We start from the raw sequence: 23,104 nt of genomic DNA on the forward strand, positions 1-23,104 counted from the left end.
AAATGAATGGCTTGCACAGTTTGGCAGTTTGCTGTGATCTCTCGCCGTAAAAGTGCTGCCTCAGTGAGTGAAAGATGTCAGCACAGTTGGAAGGAAATCCCCAACCGGCTTCACTTTCCAAAACCGCTCTAGTTCTGTGTGTACAGTGCGGAAAGGTCTCACTGCTCCCTGCATGACCTCGGACTGACTGACCGCGGTGGGGTTATTGCCCAGCTCGGGCATCTGAGAAGTTATAGACGAATAGAGGGGCCATATTCTGACCTACGCCCAACCAGCTTCCTCTGGGATATCTATCTCCTCCTGCTTGACTCATTCATCCTCTTCTCCCCTCCTGTTTTCTGCTATGCTGCTGACCTTGTGCCTGGGACTCCGTCAAACTGGCTGCTTTGTCGGAGAGAAGTCGCACGCCAGAATGTACAGTGTACAATCAGAGACTCATGTCTCTCATCTGCGAGCCCTGGGCTTACCCTCTTGCCTCCTCTGTGACCTCCACTGGCATGCAGCGCTCATTCCTAGGAGTCTTCCTGATCCTCACATTGTCTCTAACCACCGTATGTCTGGTCTCTAATATGAAGTCACAGATGCCACCTCCATTGCTCACGCAACAGGAATTCCATCAAACACTGCAAATCAGGCTGTTTACAGTTTTTGTCTGCGTTCGAGTGTCCATACAGACACAGGCATACAGATGCAACTCTGAAAAGTGCACTGAACTTATTTGATTTAGTCATGTATATCACATCATATTCACCTAAATAAAATATTGTTGCTGTTGAAACAAACGCTGTTGACAAATGGACCAATAGAAATGGTCCAAAATGACTTGGAATTAAATCTCTTTACATCAACTTACATTGAAGGTTAAGAGCGGCTTTTCAGATAGAATGTTTTGCTGAGACGATCTCACGTCAACACAACAAACCGGCGTCAATGGAGTTTTATTCTCACCGAAAATTATGACCTATCATAGCACATCTACCCCCCCCATCCATTCTCACCTTCTGTCTCCATTTGCTTCAGCTGCTGACCCGTCCGCAGGAAGTACTTCCTCATCACAATAAAGATGATGGCCAAAGGTGTAGCTGCGAGAAATATGTATGGACGCATGATGGACACCACTAGAATACATCCAATGACCACCAGGGTCAACTGTAGAGAGAAAAGCCATAGTTTAGTGCAGGCAGACCAACTGGAGGCCAGATGCATCACTTCACTTACGGCATGCCAGTTACTGCTCACTGCCCTGAACCCACCCTTTAAAATGCTGAGAGCTAATCACAGACACCACTAACCTGGACAAGGTCAAACATCAGGAGGGGCAACATGTCGTCTATTATGGCCATATCCTTAGTGAATCTATTCATGATAGAACCTTTAAAAACAAGAGCAGAACACAAGTAGGACACATCAAATATGCAAAAACGTTAAAAACAGGCAGAGTTCTGTTTGTCTCTGAGACACTCACCTGTCTTCATGGTGTTTAAGATGGACATAGGCGCCCTTAGCACAGAGCCCAACATTTTCTGATGCAGCTTCTTGGAGATGGTGATCATGGTGTGGACCAGGGGAAGCCCCCGGAAAAAGCCCAGTGCTAAGATGCTTTCTGATGTGGCCACGTAGATGTAAATGATGTAGTAGCTGCTGGTGGGGCGGATGATAACTGCGTACTGTGAGTTTGCCAGGGATAAATTGGCTTGTTTGGTGTTGTTCAGGTCGAGCAGCCGATACTCCTCCTTCCAGATTACACTGTTTAGAAAGCAAATATGGGTGTTAAGACTATTTGCAGCGACTGAATAAATTCTATTGACTTTCAAATGTTGGAAGTCCCCCATAACTGATTTAATTTTTGATTAAGACAACAAAAGTAAATAATTAATATTCAGAGAATTCAGTGGCAAACCAAGTTATTATGGCTCTGCTAATTGACAGTACTGCTTTGATATATATATATATATATATATATATATATATATATATGTATATTGTAAGCCGCTTCTCCCTCAGGGTCGCAGGGAGGTGCTGGAGCCTATCCCAGCGGTCATCGGGCGGAAGCACCGGAAGACCTTGGACAGGTCGCCAGTCCATCGCAGGGCAAAGTGTGTGTGTGTGTGTGTGTGTGTGTGTGTGTGTGTGTGTGTCTATATATATATATATATATATATATATATATATATATATATATATATATATATATAAATTCATGTCAAACTATTAGGAACAGAGTTTGATATTACTGCTGTGTATAATGAATGAATGTGGGCCACATTAAAAATCTCTGTGCTTTCATTTCATTTTTACATTTTTTGATTGTTTATTTAAAATATGCCAAAACTCAAACATCAAAATAAGCATTAAACACTTATTCAAAAATGACTCAAAATAAAAATACATTGTTTTAGCTTTTTTAAACTTGCCTATTTACTTGAACTAGACACCAGGCATCTTTTCTTTTTGTGTAACTGCTGACCCATAGATTGTTGTTAGGGGTCTGAATGTGCACTAGGTTGCAGGACATGCTGGGGACTGCAATGTATCCCAGGGTGAAATGAGCTAATAAAAATAGCGAATTCAAATTATTTTGCAGGCCAAAAAGGACTTTGTTATGGGCCTGATTTGGCCCACAGACCTTGTGTTTGACACATGGGTGCTATATGACAATTAGTTTCTCAGTACGATGTGGTTAAAGGATAAATACTCACTCTGTTATCAGGAAAATCCCAGCAACAGATCCCGCCACCTACAAACCCAAATACAAATAAGCATTGAACTGAAGAAGAGCCATACTTACCTAAACTGAAGCCATACATTAAACTGAAGCAAAGCAATACTTGAGTGCAATTTTAACTGAATGCAATTCACTCTGCATTTGTGTTTGTATTTTTTTAAAACCTGCTGCTTAAAGCCTGCTGCTCGAGTTAATTATCAGAGGCACAGAATACAAGAAATGGCAATTTAAAGAGTTAGAAAAAACAATCATCATAGTGCCCAACTTAATCGGGTTTCTATGGAATTTTATTTTTATTCACAAAGCTAAAAACAATAAATTCACTGCATATGTTGACACATGACTAGTATATCACTTATTGTGTTTGGAATTATCGAATTATCACCATCTCATTCCATTTTTACATGCCTTTTTACTGGGAAGCGCATAGATCAATATGACAAAGCAGTGATTCAGCCTCCTACAATAGTGATTGTCTAATTACCTCAATGGCATAGATGATAAGGATGAAAATCAGAACATAAATGAGACTTTTGTTGCTTGACACATATCGGACATATGTGTTCCATTTTGTGGTTTCAAAGACATTCTCCATTTGTTCATCTGCAAAACATGCCTGCGAATAAAACATGCAGCGTTTAAAATGTATTTGGTAACTGTTACTGAAAAACAGCATGCATTTCAAATGATCGAGGATTGACAATTCACTATGTTCACTCTTAAATAAAACAGCACGGTCTACAACTACAATGTCCAGCTCTTCTCCTGAAAAGAGTTCAACATTAATGCAACACTGCATACATTACACTGCACTATGTTAGCTTGGGATTGCAGCTAAAGCTGAATGACACAGTATTTGTTAGTCAGTTTGGTGATACTGGCAACAAAATAACTAACAAATCCCAATATTTTATTCTGTGCTATGAACATCCCGACCAACCTCAGACCTTCCGAATGATGTTTCCATGGGTATTTGGATGGACGCATTTACATAATCCGAATGGTCATCAAAATAACGCAGGCCTCTTTAATTTACGGCATTTGGCTGACGCTCTTATCCAGAGCAACTTACAATTTGACGGCTTTACAAAGTAGGCGAAGGTGGTGTTAGGAGTCTTGCCCAAGGACTCTTATTGGTATAGTGTAGGGGGCTTACCCAGGTGGGGGATTGAACCCCAGTCTACAGTGTAGAAGGCAGAGGTGTTACCCACTACATTACACTACACCACACCAACCACTTTAATCATGCCCTGTTATGAATTCACCTTTATCTCATTACAACATGGGGTTTTGCTCATATTGTGCAGCCCTGATTGGATCTAAACTCTGCAGGATGGGGTGACTACCCAAGTCCTACAACTGTGGTAGCACCAATGTGTCTGATGTCCCATACCTCAATATTCTCCTCATCCATATCTCCAGTGATGTCGTAAACGCTGTCCTTGGACAGTCGGCGGGCGTAGATGTCCACCTCTGAGGCAAGTTCGTTTTGTGGCACGATGGACAAGCGACGGCGGAAGGACGACTGGAGCTGGTCACGTCTGCCTTGGCCCTGTGCATTGGTCATGAAGGCTAGCACAGACTGTCTCCTCTGACCAGCTATGTGCACAACGTGATTATGATACATATCATTAGCCATAAAGGACTCATCCACCAGCTCGTTCTCAGGCACCAAGGAGATCTTGCGGTCGGGCAGTGATCGCTTCACCTCCTCCTCGAGGCCAGTGACAATAAAGGAAGCCTTGCGGTCAGACACCAGCGGGTTGATGACGACTGACTGTTTCCGTTCATCTTTGTAGGCAGGAGGAGCCACCTGCCGGTAAGAGGGCCGTTCAGGCCGGATCCCTGAACTTTCGTCCACAGAGACTCTGCGCAAGGTCTCAGTGAGGATGGAGCAGCGACGTTCAGCATTGATGCTGTCATATGCCTCCAGGCCGAGTAGCAGAGAGCTGAAGTCGGGCCGCTGGGACTGCAGCTCTGAAAAGGTGCCATAGAAGAAGGACTCGCCATTATGGAGCAACAAGATCTTGTCAGCCCGTTTCAGGTGTTCAATTTTGTTGGTGACCACGATGCGGGTCTTGGAGGCCATGAGTCTGCACAGACACCTGGGGAAAGAGATATGGTCACAAGTCTCCGTGGACTAAAACTGAACAGATACTGTAGGATCAGATGTGTCCACAACTAGCTCAATGCGGGGGGTGCTGGAGCCTATCCGAGCGGTCACCGGGCGGAAAGCAGCATCCACCCTGGAGAGGTTGCTTATTGGATATTAAATAGATAATCTAAATCTGGGGCAGTCGTGGGCTGGAGGTCAGGGACCCAGCCTCGTGACCGGAAGGTCACCGGTTCGATCCCCAGAACCGACAGCATATGACTGAGGTATCCTTGAGCAAGACACCTAACCCCCAACTGCTCCCCGGGCGCTGCGGATTGGGCTGCCCGCCGCTCCGGGCAAGTGTGCACACTGCCCCCTAGTGTGTGTGCGCTCACTAGTGTGTATGTGGTGTTTCACTTCACGGATGGGTTAAATGCAGAGGTGAAATTTCCCCGTTTGTGGGACTAATAAGGGTCTCTTAATCTTAAAATCCCACATGTTCATACATTGGTGGCATATTCATCATTATATTTACCAGTTAATTGAGCCCATAACTAACAGCAACTGTACTTTCACAAATGACACTAGCCATAGTTCCATTATATAGTGATGTATTTTGTAATATTTGTGCTACAGTCATCTACTACAGAAAGGATATGATTTAGCTTGTGAGGGGCACGGCAGCACCCAAGACTGGAACGCTTATCTGATCTACAAGATATAAACACTATAACCACTTCAAATGACACTTTTCACATATATTACCTTGTGGTAAATAGCAGCTTGCAAAAAACATACTTGTCAAATATTTCTTTCTCTGTTGCAATATCCAGATGGGTGAAAGGTGCATCCAGCAGGTACGTATCAGCATCTCTGTACACGGCCCTGAGAGACAGAAGTTAAAATATTATTCCAGCTCTTGTCTCATCCACCACATTTGACCAGAGTGGAGAACCTGTTATGTTCTACAGGACTAGTTAAATTACTCCAGTAAAAACCTACAATGAAATATACAAGTGTCAATATACCCATCTAGGCATAGATTAAATAAAGCAATAAAGTCATGCACTTACAGCATAACTGTTTTTTATGGCCTATGTAAATTCACAGGAAGAGAGATAACTCTATAATTCTGATTGGAGGAAGCTATTTAACACACATTGGCTGTCTGAAAGGCATGGGGATTATTTTCTTCCTTGTATCTCTAAAGTTATTGTGGGGCGGAAAGCCCTTTTATTTCAACATCATAGATCTTGATAAATAAGAGGAGGAAATGACACTGGGCAAACAGTGTCAGCATAAATCTGAGAGCATTTAATTTTACGATGAAATAAATTAGAAGTGGTGATAGATTCTGTGATACGTTCTGACTGGAGTCTCTGCGCAGTGAAAGAGAAAGAGACTGAAGGTTCTGCTCAACCAGACCACTGAGCACCGGCATGTATAGATCTGAGATAGTTTGAGCGTGTGTGTGTGTGTGTGTGTGTGTGTGTGTGTGTGTGTGTACCTGGCCAAGGCCACTCGTGCTTTCTGACCCCCGCTTAGGTTCAGCCCCCCTTCTGCTAAAGGTGTTCTGTCTTTCTCAGGAAGAGCAGCCAGATCCTTAAAGACAGAACACAGAGCAAACCTTCATGACAAGATTATTTAGAGTCACCTATTAAATGAAGCTACTGAATTCAAGTGTGTTGTAAAGTGTTTTCGCTGTTTTAGCTCAACTCATCTAAATATCAAACCCTTCAAAAGCTGTTTGTATTACATCAGGGAAACTAGGGGTGGGTGATTTCTATTAAACGTTTCATTTACTGCACTGCACTAAATCCAATTCCAAATCCAATAAGCTGGTCAGTGTTCTTTAATTAATGACGATATCCAAAATATGCTCTGAAAACCTACGGTGATGTAACTCGCTGTCCCTATAACAATAAATATTGTCATACTGTCCACCATTAAGCAATGAAACCAGCAACTAAGGGTGGGCTAAATGGTAAAACTACTTCAAGCAATAAAATATCTTCAAGATGTAGAATATGCGTCACAATAACAGCTTATTTGATAACAGATAAAATGCAAGAGTAGCAAAAGAAAAAAAAAACACATTTTATAAGGTTATAAAAATGATGTTTGTTTAATAAAAAAGGGACCTTTTAAAGAAGAAACAGTCAAAAATCAAACAAATGATCAAACAAATTGATACTTGTTTCTATGCAGTCACTATAGACTGGATATTGCTGTTTAAAGACTCTATAATTGGTCTAAAACTGTTTTTTTATATGATACATGTGAAGCATATTATTATGTAACAATGTACAATTCACATGTACAATACTGCCAAATTTGCCAACCCTACCACTCACAGTAACATAGCCCTCTACGTCTGCATTCAGACACAACAAAACCCATCATAAAATACAGTTATGATGGATTCTATCAGTCTGGAACACACACACACACACACACACACACGCACACACACAACACAGTACACAAATAACACAAGTTTGTAATGTGATGTACAAAATGCACACGTCAGAAGATTCACCAGTTCATGTCATGTACATCACATCTGTCTTGGCACCGTATGACGCTGCTCAATATGAAAACAGCACAACAGGATGCACATTCACACACTGATGATGCAGGTAAAGTAGATCACAAACACATGAAGGAAAAGAGATGATGCGCAACAAATTAATGAATAGGAACGCTTGTGCCATTAAAAGGGTTTTCCTGTAACAGGCCATCCTACCGTATTATTGTCCAGTCTGGAAGCATTGAAGGAAAAAAAAAATCATTACGTCAGTAGTAGTAAAAACACTAATTGAGACAATGGCGGGGGCGCTGTGCCAGACCCACAAACCAGTGGGTAGCACTAGTGATTTTGCTGTCACCCAGGTGGAAATGCTTGTGTTTACAACCCAGACATGACGTGTGAGATGGGTCTGAAATGCTCTGTGACAACAAAAGAGGAAAAGACTTCCCAGCAGAGGCTCACTGAAGACAGCTGTTTGACAAAGTGAAGGTTAAAACTTAAAGACACTACAAACATATTTATGAGGGTCTGAGTGTCATGATATCTAAAACCTGCTGGCAAGTGACAAAATGAAACTCAGTTCAAACTCCAATCTTTTATCTTACAGGAGAACAATCTGATACACTGGAACAATGCTTTAGCGTCTTTGTGGCAGTTCCGTGAATAAAGGGGGGCTTTTCAGGTTTAGGTGATACAGTATCGCAGCTCATGGTTCCTGAAATTACAATGCAAAGTCACACTAACGTTTAAGGCCTTTCATCTGCGGAAAAGCAGAGTGTCACCATCAAGAAAGCGTCAAACACCATTTACTGTGGAAATACATTCTGTGTTAAACAGCCTCAGTTTATTTTTTTCTACCGGAGGGAAAGTCTCGCTGCGGGACTGACTCATCAGAATGTCCATGCACTAAAAGGAAGCTCCACAAGGCCAAAGACAAAAGACAAAGGCAAGAGAAAAGGCCTGCTGGAGCTGTGTGATCTAACTATAACTCCAGCAGAGGATTTTCTCTCTAGTTCTGATGAATGCCTTTAGGGAAAAAAAGAACAAACTAAACTGGCACCCAGGTTTAGTGCTACTTAAAGCTGGTATCGACTATCACAGATCTTGGTGTGAGGTGAGTAGATCTTCGAGGCCTGGATGTGACCGTGAACACGGAGTCTATGGAGTATTTAGTATCTCTGAGCCTCTTTTCAGAAGCAATTCAATTAAACCGGGGCCGTGTCAGTCAACGCTGCCGGTGGCTGCTGTACGATTGGCTGTTTGGGTATCAAGAGATCACGGATGAGGGGGGTGAGCCATATTGAGTAATATGACACAGTAGTGCAGCGCTGCACGTAACAAAGGTTCTCAGTTCAACTGCCAGCTGAACATTCCGAGTGGCATGAGATTAGTCAACGGGAGAAAAAGAGAGGGAGACGGAGAGAGAGAGATTTACAAATGCAAGGAACACTAATTGAAGGGTGAGACTCTGAGTGGCTCAAAAAGTAAATGATGAACATGTATTCGTTCGTCGTTTACTTTTCTTGATAACCGAGACGGGGAAGAGTATGGCAGAGAAGGAAAATGAGTTATGAGACGACCTAAGATTTTGCGAATACCTCCTCTAGCTGGCATGATTTAACCACGCTGGTGTAGCGGATTTCATCGTAGGTCAGGCCAAACACAATGTTGTCTCGAATGGTGCCAGGCATGATCCAGGCAGTCTGTGAGGAGAACGAGACGCGGCCACTATGGCGGATTCTCCCAGAGGAGGGAACCAGCTCCCCCAGGATGGTCATCAGCAGAGAGCTCTACAGACAAAAAAACAGCCTTCAGACAATTCAATTCAATTCAATTCAACTTTATTGTCATTATACAATACAGGGTAGTACAGTATAACGAAACACTATCAGGCTACTTTTCCAGGGCAGTAATAATTCATTCAGCAGCAAGTGCATTTTTTATTTCATAGCCAGCATTTAATTCCATCAGCATGTGGCATCATGTTTTGTGGTAGTTATTGATTACAGGGCAACAGAGTGATGTAATCAGACATCGGAAATCACGGACACTACTTCAAAAATGATAAGCGGTGTGGTGGGAACAAACTAAACCTGGCACCCAGGTTTACTGCTACGTAAAGGTGGTATCAGCTCTCGCAGATCTTGGTGTGAGGTGAGCAGTTCCTCAAGGCCTGCATGTGACTGTGAACACTATGTTCACCTTGACCTGGGAAGTCACCCTTTGCTCACTGACCGCCACAAAGATGCTAAAGCATTGTTCCAGTGACCTGTTCATCATTTAAACAGCTCACTAAGTTGTATTAAGTCATATGCAGACTTAAAGTGTTATTCCTTTTCACTGTTATAACACTGGATCATCACGGGCGATAACAAGTTAAAAGTGCCGACAGCGTTCCAGAGCTCGTTTGTTCCAATATTCCAGAGAACGTGTTTTTAAGCGTGTAAACGTCTTTAGACCTATTCTACAACACAGATACAGACGATAATCCTGATTTTTCAACAAGAAAATATTGTGCTAATTGTTTTTAGATATCATTCAGGCCTTACCACAGTTTAAGACAGATCGAAGTGTTTTACTCGGTCGTCTTAGACTATCAGACATATTGGTACACTAAAGTGGTGCTGCACTCACAAAAAAGGTCGACACTGAGACAGTAGTTCTTGCAGAAAGTTGTTCTGAAGAAAAAAATCTACTATTTTAAGTTTTAATGTTAATTTTCAAGCAGCTTAAACTTTATCCAGATATTAAACTTAAAATTCCACTTTTTCACCAATCACTAACAATTACATTCATTTGTAGTTAAAAGTGATACAACAATGCATTGTAATATCACAATGCCAGCATGTAACAATGTATATCATGGTGATATCTATTCATTTTGACATCAAATGCAGTTGCACCGTTTGAGCACCAAAGCAAGCAAACGACCAGCACCAATGAACAAAACAAACTATTAAATTCGTTAAGCTGGTGACAACATGGACAGTTTTCATCATGCACATTTTGTTCAGATTATAAAAATATCAAATTGGGAACACAGTATCAGCAATCAAACCAAATAGTGGACCTAGTGTATCATCACACCCTTAGTAGTTAAGCATCAAAAGACTGACCAGCGCTTTCCTCTCACTTAATCCCTTCAACTGCAGGTGTATAATCCAGCTGTTAGTCTTAACGCTTAATATTCAATAATTACGCTGAATTATTTGTTGACTATAATAAAGCTGTGCCTTAATGAATTAGGTAGTTATGAGAGTGAGAAATGAAAATGATGTAGGATTTAAGAAAAACTACCGGTGGCTGTAAGAGTTTCCTGTTGTCCTACCTTTCCAGATCCCGTGGAGCCGGCCACAGCCAACATTTCACCTTTGTGCAAGTGCAAGCTGATGTTCTTAAGGACAGGTGTTACATAGAGGTTGGTGAAGAAGAGTCCATCTCCATTCGGAAAACCATTTGCTTTGTTCTCCTCTTTAATCTTCTCAAAGAGTTCCCCAATACCCTGAAACAGCAGAGCATCACTCAATAACCTGCACTGCAAAAAGAGCATCAGCCAACATTTAAAAGCTTTTAATAAGGTAACGAAAGAGACAAAGGAAGTGATCTCAATCAACTTTACTATACATTAACATTACTATAAAGATGATATCATATGTAAAGAAATGACAAGTGACACTCACTGAAACGATTCTCACTGAATAATCATCAAAAAATGTGCCCAACAAATAAACATGACCGTAATATTACAACCCACAGTGGGTCTAGTGTCGGCCTCGTGTAGGTCCCAATCATTACACAATCACCAGAGTCTTCAACAGCTGTTCGCTTTCACAGTAATATGTTCACATCATGATAGAATGTGCATTTTCATCAGTTCAGTTTAGGCAAGTGAAAAAACAGAAAACGCATTTATTGAAACACATCGTCTTACAAAAAACATTAAAAGTTCTAACGTGGCGCTATAATACATGCAGCAGGCACTGGTACGTAATGTTGTTAACATTGTTCTAACCAGCAACAGAAAAAGGCAATTACACTGTTAATCACAAATCTTCAGGTGGCAATTCATCATCAGGTAAAATTTCATGACAGTCCCAATATAATGAGTTTATTCCACCATTGTTGCCATGTTAAAGATGGTTAACGTGCTATGCACGCGTAGTGGAGCGTGTTTATCCCAGTAAAGCCTTCAAAAGATTTGTTAATCCTGAGCACAAGCTACGGACACAAGTCTCTAGAATACAGTTATATTATAACTTATTGTTTTACATGTGGTTTAAAACTGAATAAATGTGTTATAAATGATTTGGGTCAGCAGCTAACGTCTTACTCCTTACTGCACCACTCTGTGTAGGTCTGTTTCCATGGAAAAAGGCAATACATTTTCAAGAGCCAATCAGAATGCGACTGATACATAATTGTATCCTGATAATGAGAAAACCCACAATTAGCAGTTTACTTCATACACCAGTGTCAGCCGGTGGTCAGTTTTTGGGTATTAAGCACTACAGACGGCTACACTGAAAATAAAGATTCCCCTCAATGTAAAGCCAAGCTTAAATAAACAACATGATGAGAATATGTGAAGAACCGTGACCAATGAGGTCACACACACCTTATTTTAAAAGACCTGACAAAGCGACTAGCAACTCACAAGTAAACAAGGGCGCACAAACTGGGGAGAGGTTAGAAAATGTCGATCAATTGTGGACAAAATGACTTTATGGACCCAATACATGCGCGTGGTGTATAGATGTGACTTTTCTGTTCAGCGTGCTAACTTTGGTAACTTCCTCCAAACTCAGGCTCACCGGCTCCCACACAGAGTTAATTCCCTGGCTACCACTCTCTGCAGTTTTACTGGCACGGGACAGTGAGAACGACCCAGGAACAGAGACATGGGCGTGACTCTGGTATAATCATTGACCTCACTCAGTCTTTGTTAGTCTGTGACGTTAGAGTGATTAACGTTTGCATCCATTTCATATTCAAATGTGGCCAGAAAAGCAAAAGAAATCTCCTCCCCTACTAAATTCCCAGTGTCAACAAAAACAGTCAGGCTGGGAATTCAATCTCCAGTGTTTCAACGTCTACAAAGGACTGTCCACAAACACATGCAGTCATAGTTTAGTTTTCTTTCATAAAACTAAACTGCTCCAAATTCATTCAAATGAACTGGGATTTTTTCTGAATGTTTTTTTGGGATATAAGAGTTCTGTGCAGGGAAAGGAAGAAAGGCTCTGATTTAGATTTTTAACTCAGAAGACAAGTGACTCCCGCTGATGCTACTCTGATATCTCAAGCAACATGAAAGTATCAGGAGGACAAGCCCGGCAAAACCTCCGAGTGTTTTTAAATGTCAATATGCAGAGAGCAGTTAGTGACTTCAGCGGAGAAAAGCCAAAAGTACCTCATCCCAGGAAGCTGTGACATTTTCAAGAGTCATGTCTCTGATGCTGAGGTCATACTCCAGCATTTTGTATTCCTCCTTGCTGAGAAAATCCTGGAGGACAGAATCGGCAAAAAGTGTAAGACAGTAGAACAAAAAACGGTTCTGAGTCACACTATGGATACAGTTTATAACAGACACAGTTACCTCCTGCTGTCTTTCAGTAAAGTACAAACAGACAACAATACAAAGAAGCTGCTGTTCTGGGCAGTTCATGTCTCTTTAGCTCATGATAAGAAGAGTAACAATAGTCATTGTAAGCGTTTTTGAAAATGTACTCCTAACCACATTAAAGCTAAAACAGTAACTAAGAGAGGTACAGGCTGCTTTTAACTGCCCTGTTCATGTTCTGATTTGTTTTAACTGCTGAGTTTGGACACATTTTACAGAAGGCTGGTAAAACTTTGATTTCACATAATGAGGAATTAGACTAAAACTACCCAAACCAGTGTTATTCATTTCAAATGATATTGTTTTTGTATGTGTGTGAATGGGCCCACTGTTCAAGTATAGTTCACAGATCAAGTATAGTGTTAATTAAGTAAATTTAATTGGATCTTTGTCAACTTTTTGTGAAGCTTGTCCAACTGCTGCCATGAAAGAGCACATTCGTGGGTGGGGCATGGATATGCCAGTTGCTTTGTTTTTATATAAGGTTTACTATGTGTGAAGAGCACCATGGCTGGGTTTGAATGGCTCAGTTTAATCATTAGCCTTGTACTCCTATTACAGAACGAGACATTAAAAAAACATCTGTGTCTGAAATCTTGATTCCATAACTGATTCAGTAAAAGCCTGGCATCAAGCAGTGATTAGCTCCCCTAATACACAGTCATGCCAAAGCTCAGGGAAAGCTAAACCTATGGACAACATGAGTTTGATGAACACACAACAACACAAAACTGCACTGACCTCGATTTTCCAGATGAGCCGAATGGTGTCATACCACATCTGGATGCCAGCAGGCAGCTGGCGCGTGACAGTCATGCGCAGCACCATGCAGTAGGAGAGCGTGGTGAAGATGCGGCGCACTGTGATGCCCGTGGTGAGGGCCTGAGGTACCACTGCTGCTGTGATCACCCAGATTGCAGAGAAGAAGTAGGCAGCGCTATAAAAGTAACGCAGAGAGCCAATCTTCCTGGTCAGCTTGACCTCATCCCTGAAAGCAGCCAGGACAAAAGCAAAGCAAGAAACAATGCACATATTTGCTGAAAGACCTGAATTAAATTGAGCAGGTGACTAAGTAAGTGGACTTCCTTCAAAGTTACAAAACTGACCTAAAACAACATCTGAAATGGGCTGTTGCATCTGTTGCATTAACAAAAACACAAAGGCACACTAGGGGTACAGCTAAAAATACAACCACAACAATGGAAGGAGCCATGCCCTGTAATCCAGAGTCACCCTTTAAACTCATGAAGCAGCAACCCTACTGGTCAGACAGCGAAGTATGATCATTACAGCCAACAACATGGAAAAAATCTCAAAAACCAAAGGTAATCAATTTAATGTTCTCAGATTTTGTACCACTGCACTTGCAAATATCGTAGATAAATATAGATAATTCATCAGCTCACAGGCTGAAGAGCAAGGCTAAAAAAACTGGAGAAACATGTCCTACAAAGCATTTTTGTTTGTTACAGTGTCTGTTTTTGCAGTGTGGTGATGACTCATTCAGCCACATTTACTCTTACTGTCTGATATTCTTGATGATAGTCTCCATGATCTCCTCCCAGCCGTATGCTTTCACTGAGTGCAGGTTCTCCATGATCTCTGAGGTCAGAGCTAGACGCTTGTTGGTCAGCAGTATCCTTTTTGCTCTTAATAAAAGAAGAAAAGAGACAATCTGGACTTTTCATACACTGTTTTTCCTACTCCTACACTATACATCATAAATAAGAAGAAGAGGGCTGACGGCTCTCTGGTCATCTGATTGACCAAGATCACCTGGCAAAGGCTAGAAACGTCATCTCATCTTGGAAATGCTGAAGTAAATGTAAATGTGGACAACATGCTGCTGGAACTGAGCTGAGCTGAGGCGATGCCATCGCCAACTCTTCCTGGACGGTTGCAGTGACTTGCTGTCTTTGCTTTACATTTCTTGGGCCTGTGCTCCTGATTAGAAGAAGCTACCTGTACAGACTCATCAAGGAGCCTGACCAGCATGTCACCGCTGAAATAGGGGTTTCTGTGGGTGTGGGATAGCTCCTCAATACAGTAGCTATTCCTGCCAAATAACGCAATTTGTAATGATGTTTTCTCTTTTGTTTTGATACACAGAGAACGTAATCTAATAAAAAACTACCATTTTCAGAAAGCAAACACACGAATAGGAGGGTATTTCACACTTTACTCTGATTTTATTCTTGCTCTGATGAAATATATAAATAAAAAAAAGCTTTCTGTGATCTGAATTTTGATCTAAATGTAGTGGGAGACTCAGAAACTATCATACTGCATCCAAATAAAGACAGCATCATGCTGTTATAAAAAAAAAAAAAACAAAAAAAAAAAACAGGACAGTCCAGTTTCACATGCTAATAGCTTGTATTATGCTCAATACGGACATGCATGCATTCCAGTCTATGAATGCATTTCTAATGATGGATAAGACAAAATAATATGAGAAATTCAAAATCCAACGTACAGATTTATGCTGCTATAAACATAAATATAAAGGTAAAAACTTACTTGTAGGGGCCCATTTTATGGGACAGACAGGCCTGTATGACTCCCAGTAGGGAGATGGCAGCAAGAGCACACAGGCTATTGATGTCAATGAGCTCCCAGATTAGCCCCACACACAGTATACACTGCAAGGGAGAAATCCACACATAGTGGGCCATGCCCAAGCTCTGTAAGGCAAACACAATTTCAGATTAACGTCCGTCGCGCCAAAATGACATATATTACATTTGGAAACAGTTCAGGTCTGTTTCTGAGAAACAGTTAGAGGAGCAGTGACATCGCATCACAAGATTCATACCAATGAATCACATGTCCACAAGTACATCTAGAACACAGGGCTGAGATATTAATACAGCTGGACACTTTAACACAATAGCCCTCCTAATGCAATTCACTCGGCTACTGAGTACTTTAAAGCCCACAGATAAAATCGAGATGTTAACTGTTAACTGGTTGTTTAAATCTCCACTGTTGTGAAAAAGATTATACTCCACCTCAGATACTGTATCTGCTGTCATCCTGAACAACACCAAGAAGCCGATTCATGCTTTTGTCTTCTCTTGTCTAGACTACTGCAACGCCCTATTTCCCGGATTACCCTAAACGATTATTGACAGGATTCAAGACTATCAACTCGTACAAGTAGAAGGGAGAACATCTCACAGAAGTTTGCATCATTATAATGATCGTCTGTTCCGTCTAGAATTGAACTTATCTTAATAGTTTTTAAAGCTATAAAAGCTTGGCCCTGACATACATTGCAGTGTATAAAGCAAACTGGACCTTACAGTCTTCAAATGTTGGCTTACTGGTGATTCCTAAAGCCACACATAAGAAAAGCTGTGAAACACAGACTTCTGTTTTCACGTTCCGAGGATTTGGAATTCTTTGCCTAGTCGTATCAGTCAGAACATATTGCTAGATTTAAAAACACTGACTTGTGATATATGCCCGAGATTAAAAAAAAGATATATTTAAAGATTGTAATAAAATAACACTGTTGAACATTAAATACTAAGTATAATAAGAGTATTAGTAATACATTTTACTACACTCGCATTAATAAAGGAATTACAACGATTTGTAAGGACATGTTAGAATTTTGACAATATCTATGTATGAAAGGTCCTGTATGATATTATTAGCAGTAGGAGTCATTATTATTGTTATTATTATTATTATTATTATTATTACTATTATTGTGATTATCATGGGCCATGATGCTTAGAAATAGTCATGTATGGTTTCTACCAACCATCAAATCTTTGACAAAACAGTAAGAACAGAGAAAATGGTATGCAGTACAGTGACTTACTAAGTTTTTACAAATGTTTACAAATCTAGGGCAAAGCAAGCTTTGACTTGACTTAAAAACCTACATGCCCTCAATATCTACAGGAAATGAATTCACCAAATGCACCTACATCACCTCCTGAGTGGTATGCCTGGCCAAGAAAGTTAGTGTCCTACGGATGGGACACGCCTTTGATTTCTAAAGATGCTATAGCCATCGTGGCCAAGAGTCCAATATCCAGCCAACGGGGTCCTGTGGGCAGCACCCTGTGAGCACTGTCTACTAGGACTAGAGGATGACCAACACGAAACTGAGCTTTTGTCTCTCACTTCTCAAGGTGGACTGGCAAGGTAGGGGTCTCTAATAGAGTGGACACAGCACTCCTGTGTCTGATCCACTCATACAAGCACAACGCACACTAAAAGTGTCACTACAGTGCTGAGACCCACCACCAAATAATACCTGCTCTGTGGTGGTCCTCTGGGAGTCCTGACCATTGAAGAACAGGGTGAATGGGGGCTAACAAACTATGCAGAGAAACAGATGGACTACAGTCTGTAATTTTAAAACTACAAAGTGCACCTAAAGCACTGCGTGAAGGTTTTAGGCGTCTGAGCGAATGTTTAACCAGTTTCCCTCAGCAGGGAGTTTATCACAATATACATTAGAATAAAGTCGTATTCATAATTCAAATAAACAGAAAAACAATAAACAGTAACGAGAATTTATCAGGTCCATATTTTTCCTGGACACCTTCACAGCCGCCACAGAGACTCGTTAATATCATCAATGACATCATGAGCTCAATTCACTGAGCACTGATTGGTCAAACCAGGAGCTGCTTGGAGATGGGTAAACAAACACACCAATCACTATTTATCATTTATATGATTATATATAATCATTATTTAGTAATATTCTATACATTTTGTTTATTCAAATATGAACACTTTCCTCAACAAATAAACACAAACGACACAAATAAACAGATTTTGAAAGACTTTCACACAGCACTGTATATGATAAGTGGAGCTGATAAAATGGACAATGTATAGATACGAGAAGGTGCACTCAAGGAAGCGACAGGTCAGTGGACACCTAAGAGGTGTGAGGCATATAACTGCTGTCGGAACAAAACGTCGTGTCTCTAAAACAGGAGACTTTACAGGAGAAAGAAACTCATTTTCTTAACTTATAATAAAAGTTAATGTAACAAGATTTTTTCATCAAGTAATTTTGGACCATTTCTATCGGGCCATTCATTACACAACTTTCACTCAATGCAAAGGATAAACTTTCAAATTATGCAAAAAAACTAAAGAACATCAAAAACGGGGATACAGGGTTTTTGTGTGACACTGACCACATACAGCATTGCTCAAGTTTCTTTTATTCTAGGATTCCTGAACTCCTGGCCAGGATGGCAATCACAGTGTGGCTATAACATTTAATAAAATAGAGATCATAATCCTTCAGTTCACCTCCAACAACAAAGACACTCATGACGCACTTGCCTAGCACCTAATTGCGAGATTCAGTCTGCACACAAATACATTCAGATACAGACCAGCGAGGGCTGGTGTGAGGGACCACTCAGCCAGAGGGGGACACATTACTCTACAGAGGCACTCAGATCACATTCTCTACCTCGCAAGGGGAATGACACAGCTTTTCGCTCCTTCACAGCCCACACAAAAAAGGCAGAGCTCACATATGTTCTCTGTAACCAAAGGTCTTCTACACCCGCCACATTTTATACAGGTGATAATTGCCTCTGAGCACTTGCAAAGCGTTCTAACATTCAGCACCCTGGCTCAAGCTCCCTGAAGGCTTCCAAAGTTCAGCCTTTCTCTTCTCTGTTGCCTCACACTTAGGCTGATGCCCACACACCACTGTAGAATCAGATATGACATATCATACTTACTAACTTTCAGACTCGTACGGATGTGTGTTGGCAAACTGATGTTAACAAGGTAACTTCAATTTAAACACCTGTCAGTGCCGTTGTGTAGGTGTGCAGACACAGCCAAACAAAAGAAAACAGACGGGCTCGTACTTGCCTGATCAAACTTGCCCAAGTTGGCAGACATTAGGCTGACCAGCTGCCCCGTGCTGATTTTGTCCAGAACTCGACTGGACAGCTTCAGTGTCTGGGTTCAAGATGAAGAAAAACTTAATCAACCATAAACTAACAACATATGTATCTAACCACAGATATCTAACAACACAGCCAGAACTCTGCATGTAACTCAGCCTGACTCAGTACAAAAGAATTAGGACAAGAGAGGACAAGAAGTAATTCAAGAACAAGAGAAGACAAGAATAGCTGGCGGGTCACCTTTTTGTAGATTAAACTGAAGAGGGCAATGCGGATCTGCATGCCCAGGTGGTGCAGCCCAAACACGGCAGGCTGCAGCAGGAGGAAACGGGCAATGAACAGCAGGCCCAGGCCGAGAGCTAGGAAGTAGCCCTGCTCCCGCTCCGGCTCGTGGAAGGGGTCGAACGAGGCGATGATTCGGCCCAAGAGCTGCGGTTGTACAGATTTCGTGGCTTCCTGCACAATAAGTGTGGTAGTGAGACCAGCTTCTACATAGTAATCTAATTCAATAGAGGACAGTAATGATACACTTACAGGGGAAGGATAAAGTATTCTTAAATGTAAGTCAATAGTCGTTTAGGATCGTTCGCACTGGTCCATCTGTCACGGAAGGTTTACACCATGTAAAGGGCAGCTGATATTTTATAAATGGTGTAGAATTTAAAAAGTGAAAAAATGAACTTCTAAGTTTTGATATGAGAGCGATGAGCATTTTCGGATCATTAAAAAGTTCTTCAACGTTTCTGATTGTTCATTAATGCTGTGCATGAATATATCTCGACATGTTTCTACAATAAACACTTAAGGTATGGCACACACCGGGATTGTGCACACAAGGTATATTTCACGGCATTTTCGGCAGCAGATCCGTATGCCCATCTGATCTATTCTACCAGAATACAACAGTAATATATGATCAGCGCTAGAATGTGCCCTTTACCAAGAACAATAACATCAGGAGTATTACTCTGCTGGTGGTTACGTAAGAGGCAGGAGCTTTCCCTCTAAGCTGAGGACACTGTAAGAGTCACACTACCCTGTGAACTGCACTAAGAATCGCTCAACTACATCGCTGTAATGCCAATTAACCAGCAAACAGCTCACCACAAGCTAACGATCGCAATACGCAATACAAATCTGATAGTCTTTGGTCTGTTTCGTTACGGTGCATGCAGAAACACAGCTCTTTGTTGCCACATGAAAGAAGTCCTTCTATGCCAGAGATTGAGTAAGAAACAGAGAGATGAGCACAGGCAGCTACAGACACTTACTCCCAAGTAGAGGAGGATTCCAAATAACAGAAAAGGCCGAAAGAAGCATCGGGAAAGCGCTCGGAGGAGACTGGGCTTTTTCTTTGCAGAGACGACTTCTCTGTCCCATTCCCTGTATACGGAGAGACGGGAAGTTCAAAAGCAACAGTTAAACATGCCTCCACATCCTCCCATCCACAGTAAAAATGGCACGGCCCACATTGTTCAGCACACTCATGAATTACCAGGGTGATTTAGGGAACTTATTAAACGGGGTAAAGAAACCCTGACAAGCCGGGGGAAATAGGGAGACTGCTCCAAGCACTTAATTGTATAAAAAGTTCAAATTCCCAGAAGACCAGCATGTTTGAGGGCTAAAAATACTGCCACTATCCATCACTCACCAGGGGCCTGGCACTTTAAAAGGTCGTGTTTGATGCCCGTTAAACGGGCATTGGCAACCCAACCCAAGCAAATGCATTGTAGGCTATGTGAAACATGGCATGTTAGGGCCTTTACTGGAAGAAGCAGGTGGCATTTACCCAAAAACAACACATTAACACTGTGACTCAAAGGTGTGACATTTAGACCTGCCTGCGTAACAGGACCCTCAAAACCTCAAGGAGACACAACTGGAGCAGGTCCTGTGTCCTGCTAGGAGCTTCTCGCAGTGTAAATATGGCTGTGCGAAAGAAATGCCATGTTTAAGGTTCGAGTCACTCTTCCAGGCCCTCCCTCCCCATCGCTGAATGAAAAAGCATACTATGCATTAACCCCTTCAACGGCCAGCCCCGAAGTTTTCTTACACGCTTCTATAACCTACGAATAGCTCAACCAGTTTGCATCACAGTCCTTGTAGTTACTGAATTTAGTATTTAATAAGCCTGAGATTTTTAGGGGTACAACACTGCAGATCATTGTTTATGATCTGACTGTCTTACTAGCTTTCTTTAACAGGCAACGCTACTTGTAAAAGTGCAGAGTTACTAATAAACAACTCTTCTGAGGCTAATCAATAATGGTATTAATTAGTGCATGGTCTAAGGAGTAGACAAGGAAGGGCGTGAAGGAGTTACTGACTTCTCCAGCCGTTCTGCAAGCACGTCTGCTGCGTCTTGAGATGGCGCTTGATACACATCTGCTGGCCTCAGTTTCTCCCTGAAACCCTTTCGCATAATAGGGCTCGTCCACCTGCAAAAAGGACAAAACATAAGTCAGAAGACCACAGTCATCTTAACTTCGGATGCCGTGACTCAGCACATCTACAGACAACAACCTGCAGCTATTGTTAACTCTGTGGCCAACAGACATGCATCTAACATCTAATTTTGTATGCTGAATCCATTACATGCTCATTTTCTTCATCTACTCAAAGAGGCAGGTAGTGACTAGATGCACTTGCTCAGCTGGACATGTTGAAGGAAATTTTTTTTGATGGATTCGTACTTACCTGTGTATTTTCAAATGCTAATTCTTCTCATTTTACTCACTTTTACTCAGTTTTCGCCACTTACTTAATCACCGATTCATTCCTGGGTATAATTTCATGATGCTACACTGGTCACATCTCTCACTTCGGAGGTTAATCGCTTTATTTTAGACCAAAGGGATCACGTAAAGAGAAGAACAGCACCAAAGAAACTTGGTTAGTGGCAGGAAATATGACCATATTCACGGTTATTGAGATAAATGATGTCACAGTATGTGTTTCTGAGCATATCACGGAGATCTTCAGTACTTAACAAACACCGATTAACTGAGTGTTTCATTAAAAATAGAATTAGCTCTGTTTATTGGCAATATGACTCTATTTATCATTATTGTAATAAATCACTCCACAATATGCTTTTCGGAGGACGTTGTGGACACCCCTCCCCAACTGAATGTTCAATTACAAACATAGTATAATTAGTCCTGCTTTATCAGACTTAATGAGATGTTGAATAATAATCATAGTTGCGTAGTTTTTCACAGTAATTTTTAAATTTAAAGTATTTTTATTTTCTGACAACTTAGTACATCTCAGATAAAAATACCGTCTGATATCGTGTATCGTGAAAACCTTTTAAAGTATCCCGATGTTCCATTCCTGCCATATCGCCCACCTCTAGCAGTAAAGCTGCTCCACAAGCCACTCAGTCACTCTTTGACCTGGTCCCTCTGTCATGTTAGCGGCTCGGGTTTAGGCTTCACACAGATCGCACACAGGAGCTTAAAGGCTGTGTGTGGTGAGGCGTTTGGTGCTAAAATGAGTTTTACAAGCATCTCCGACGTGTAAAAGCACAGCAAACAACAGCAGCGACGTTAGTGCAGCTAGCCTGTAATTCCTCCTGAGCGCACTGTCTTTTTATAGACGGACTCCTCAGAATAACTATCGGTTTGCTCTGAGTGCGGAATATTCCAGCAGCTCCTTACCAGAAAAAGTATCTGGAGAGGAAATTGGCCTCATCCACAGGTGACTTGTTCATGCTAGCCGAGCCCCGGCGCGGGAAGCTGCTCTCCGCTCACATCTGCTGCCCCTTCAACAGTCCTGCACACACACACTCACACTGCGGGGTCCCCGACACCGGCCACCGCCGCGAGGTCCCCCTGCCCCTGCCCCTGCCCCCGTCTCTCTCTCTCTCTGTGTCGCTCTCTCTCTCTCTCACTCTCTCTCTCTTCTCTGTCTCACACTCTCTCTCCTCTTCTCTCTCTCTCTCTCTCTCTCTCTCTATCACTCTCTCTCTCCTCTTCTCTATCTCTCTCTCTCTCTCTCTCTCTCTCTCTCTCTCTGTCTGTGTCGCTCTCTCTCCTCTTCTCTCTCTCTCTCTCTCTCTCTTTTCTCTGTCTCACACTCTCCTCTTCTCTCTCTCTCTCTCCTCTTCTCTCTCTCTCTCTCTCTCTCTCTGTCGCTCTCTCTCTCTGTGTGTCGCTCTATCTCTCTTCTCTCTCTCTCTCTGTCACTCTCTCCACTTCTCTCTCTCTCACTCTCTCCT

The 23,104-nt window shown here is 41.8% G+C and overlaps 1 protein-coding gene across 1 annotated transcript in view; it reads right to left on the minus strand.

The window, feature by feature from the left end:
* cftr (CF transmembrane conductance regulator) overlaps positions 1-22,674 on the minus strand; it is a 31,342-nt gene extending 8,668 nt beyond the window's left edge. Inside the window, exons 1-19 of the mRNA XM_017692156.2 lie at positions 22,545-22,674; positions 21,210-21,320; positions 20,151-20,262; positions 19,120-19,335; positions 18,842-18,931; positions 15,491-15,654; positions 14,494-14,619; positions 13,712-13,958; positions 12,761-12,853; positions 10,679-10,852; positions 8,949-9,140; positions 6,328-6,422; positions 5,619-5,705; positions 4,119-4,830; positions 3,210-3,341; positions 2,700-2,737; positions 1,466-1,746; positions 1,293-1,372; positions 999-1,149 (exon numbers count right to left, since the gene is read on the minus strand). Coding sequence (XP_017547645.1) covers positions 999-1,149; positions 1,293-1,372; positions 1,466-1,746; positions 2,700-2,737; positions 3,210-3,341; positions 4,119-4,830; positions 5,619-5,705; positions 6,328-6,422; positions 8,949-9,140; positions 10,679-10,852; positions 12,761-12,853; positions 13,712-13,958; positions 14,494-14,619; positions 15,491-15,654; positions 18,842-18,931; positions 19,120-19,335; positions 20,151-20,262; positions 21,210-21,320; positions 22,545-22,597 — 3,154 coding nt within the window. The 5' untranslated portion in view covers positions 22,598-22,674. The remainder of the gene's footprint in view (positions 1-998; positions 1,150-1,292; positions 1,373-1,465; positions 1,747-2,699; positions 2,738-3,209; positions 3,342-4,118; positions 4,831-5,618; positions 5,706-6,327; positions 6,423-8,948; positions 9,141-10,678; positions 10,853-12,760; positions 12,854-13,711; positions 13,959-14,493; positions 14,620-15,490; positions 15,655-18,841; positions 18,932-19,119; positions 19,336-20,150; positions 20,263-21,209; positions 21,321-22,544) is intronic.
* Between the last annotated feature and the right edge of the window lie 430 nt (positions 22,675-23,104).

Source organism: Pygocentrus nattereri, chromosome 7 (genome assembly GCF_015220715.1).
Source record: "Pygocentrus nattereri isolate fPygNat1 chromosome 7, fPygNat1.pri, whole genome shotgun sequence".
NCBI lineage: Eukaryota > Metazoa > Chordata > Actinopteri > Characiformes > Serrasalmidae > Pygocentrus > Pygocentrus nattereri.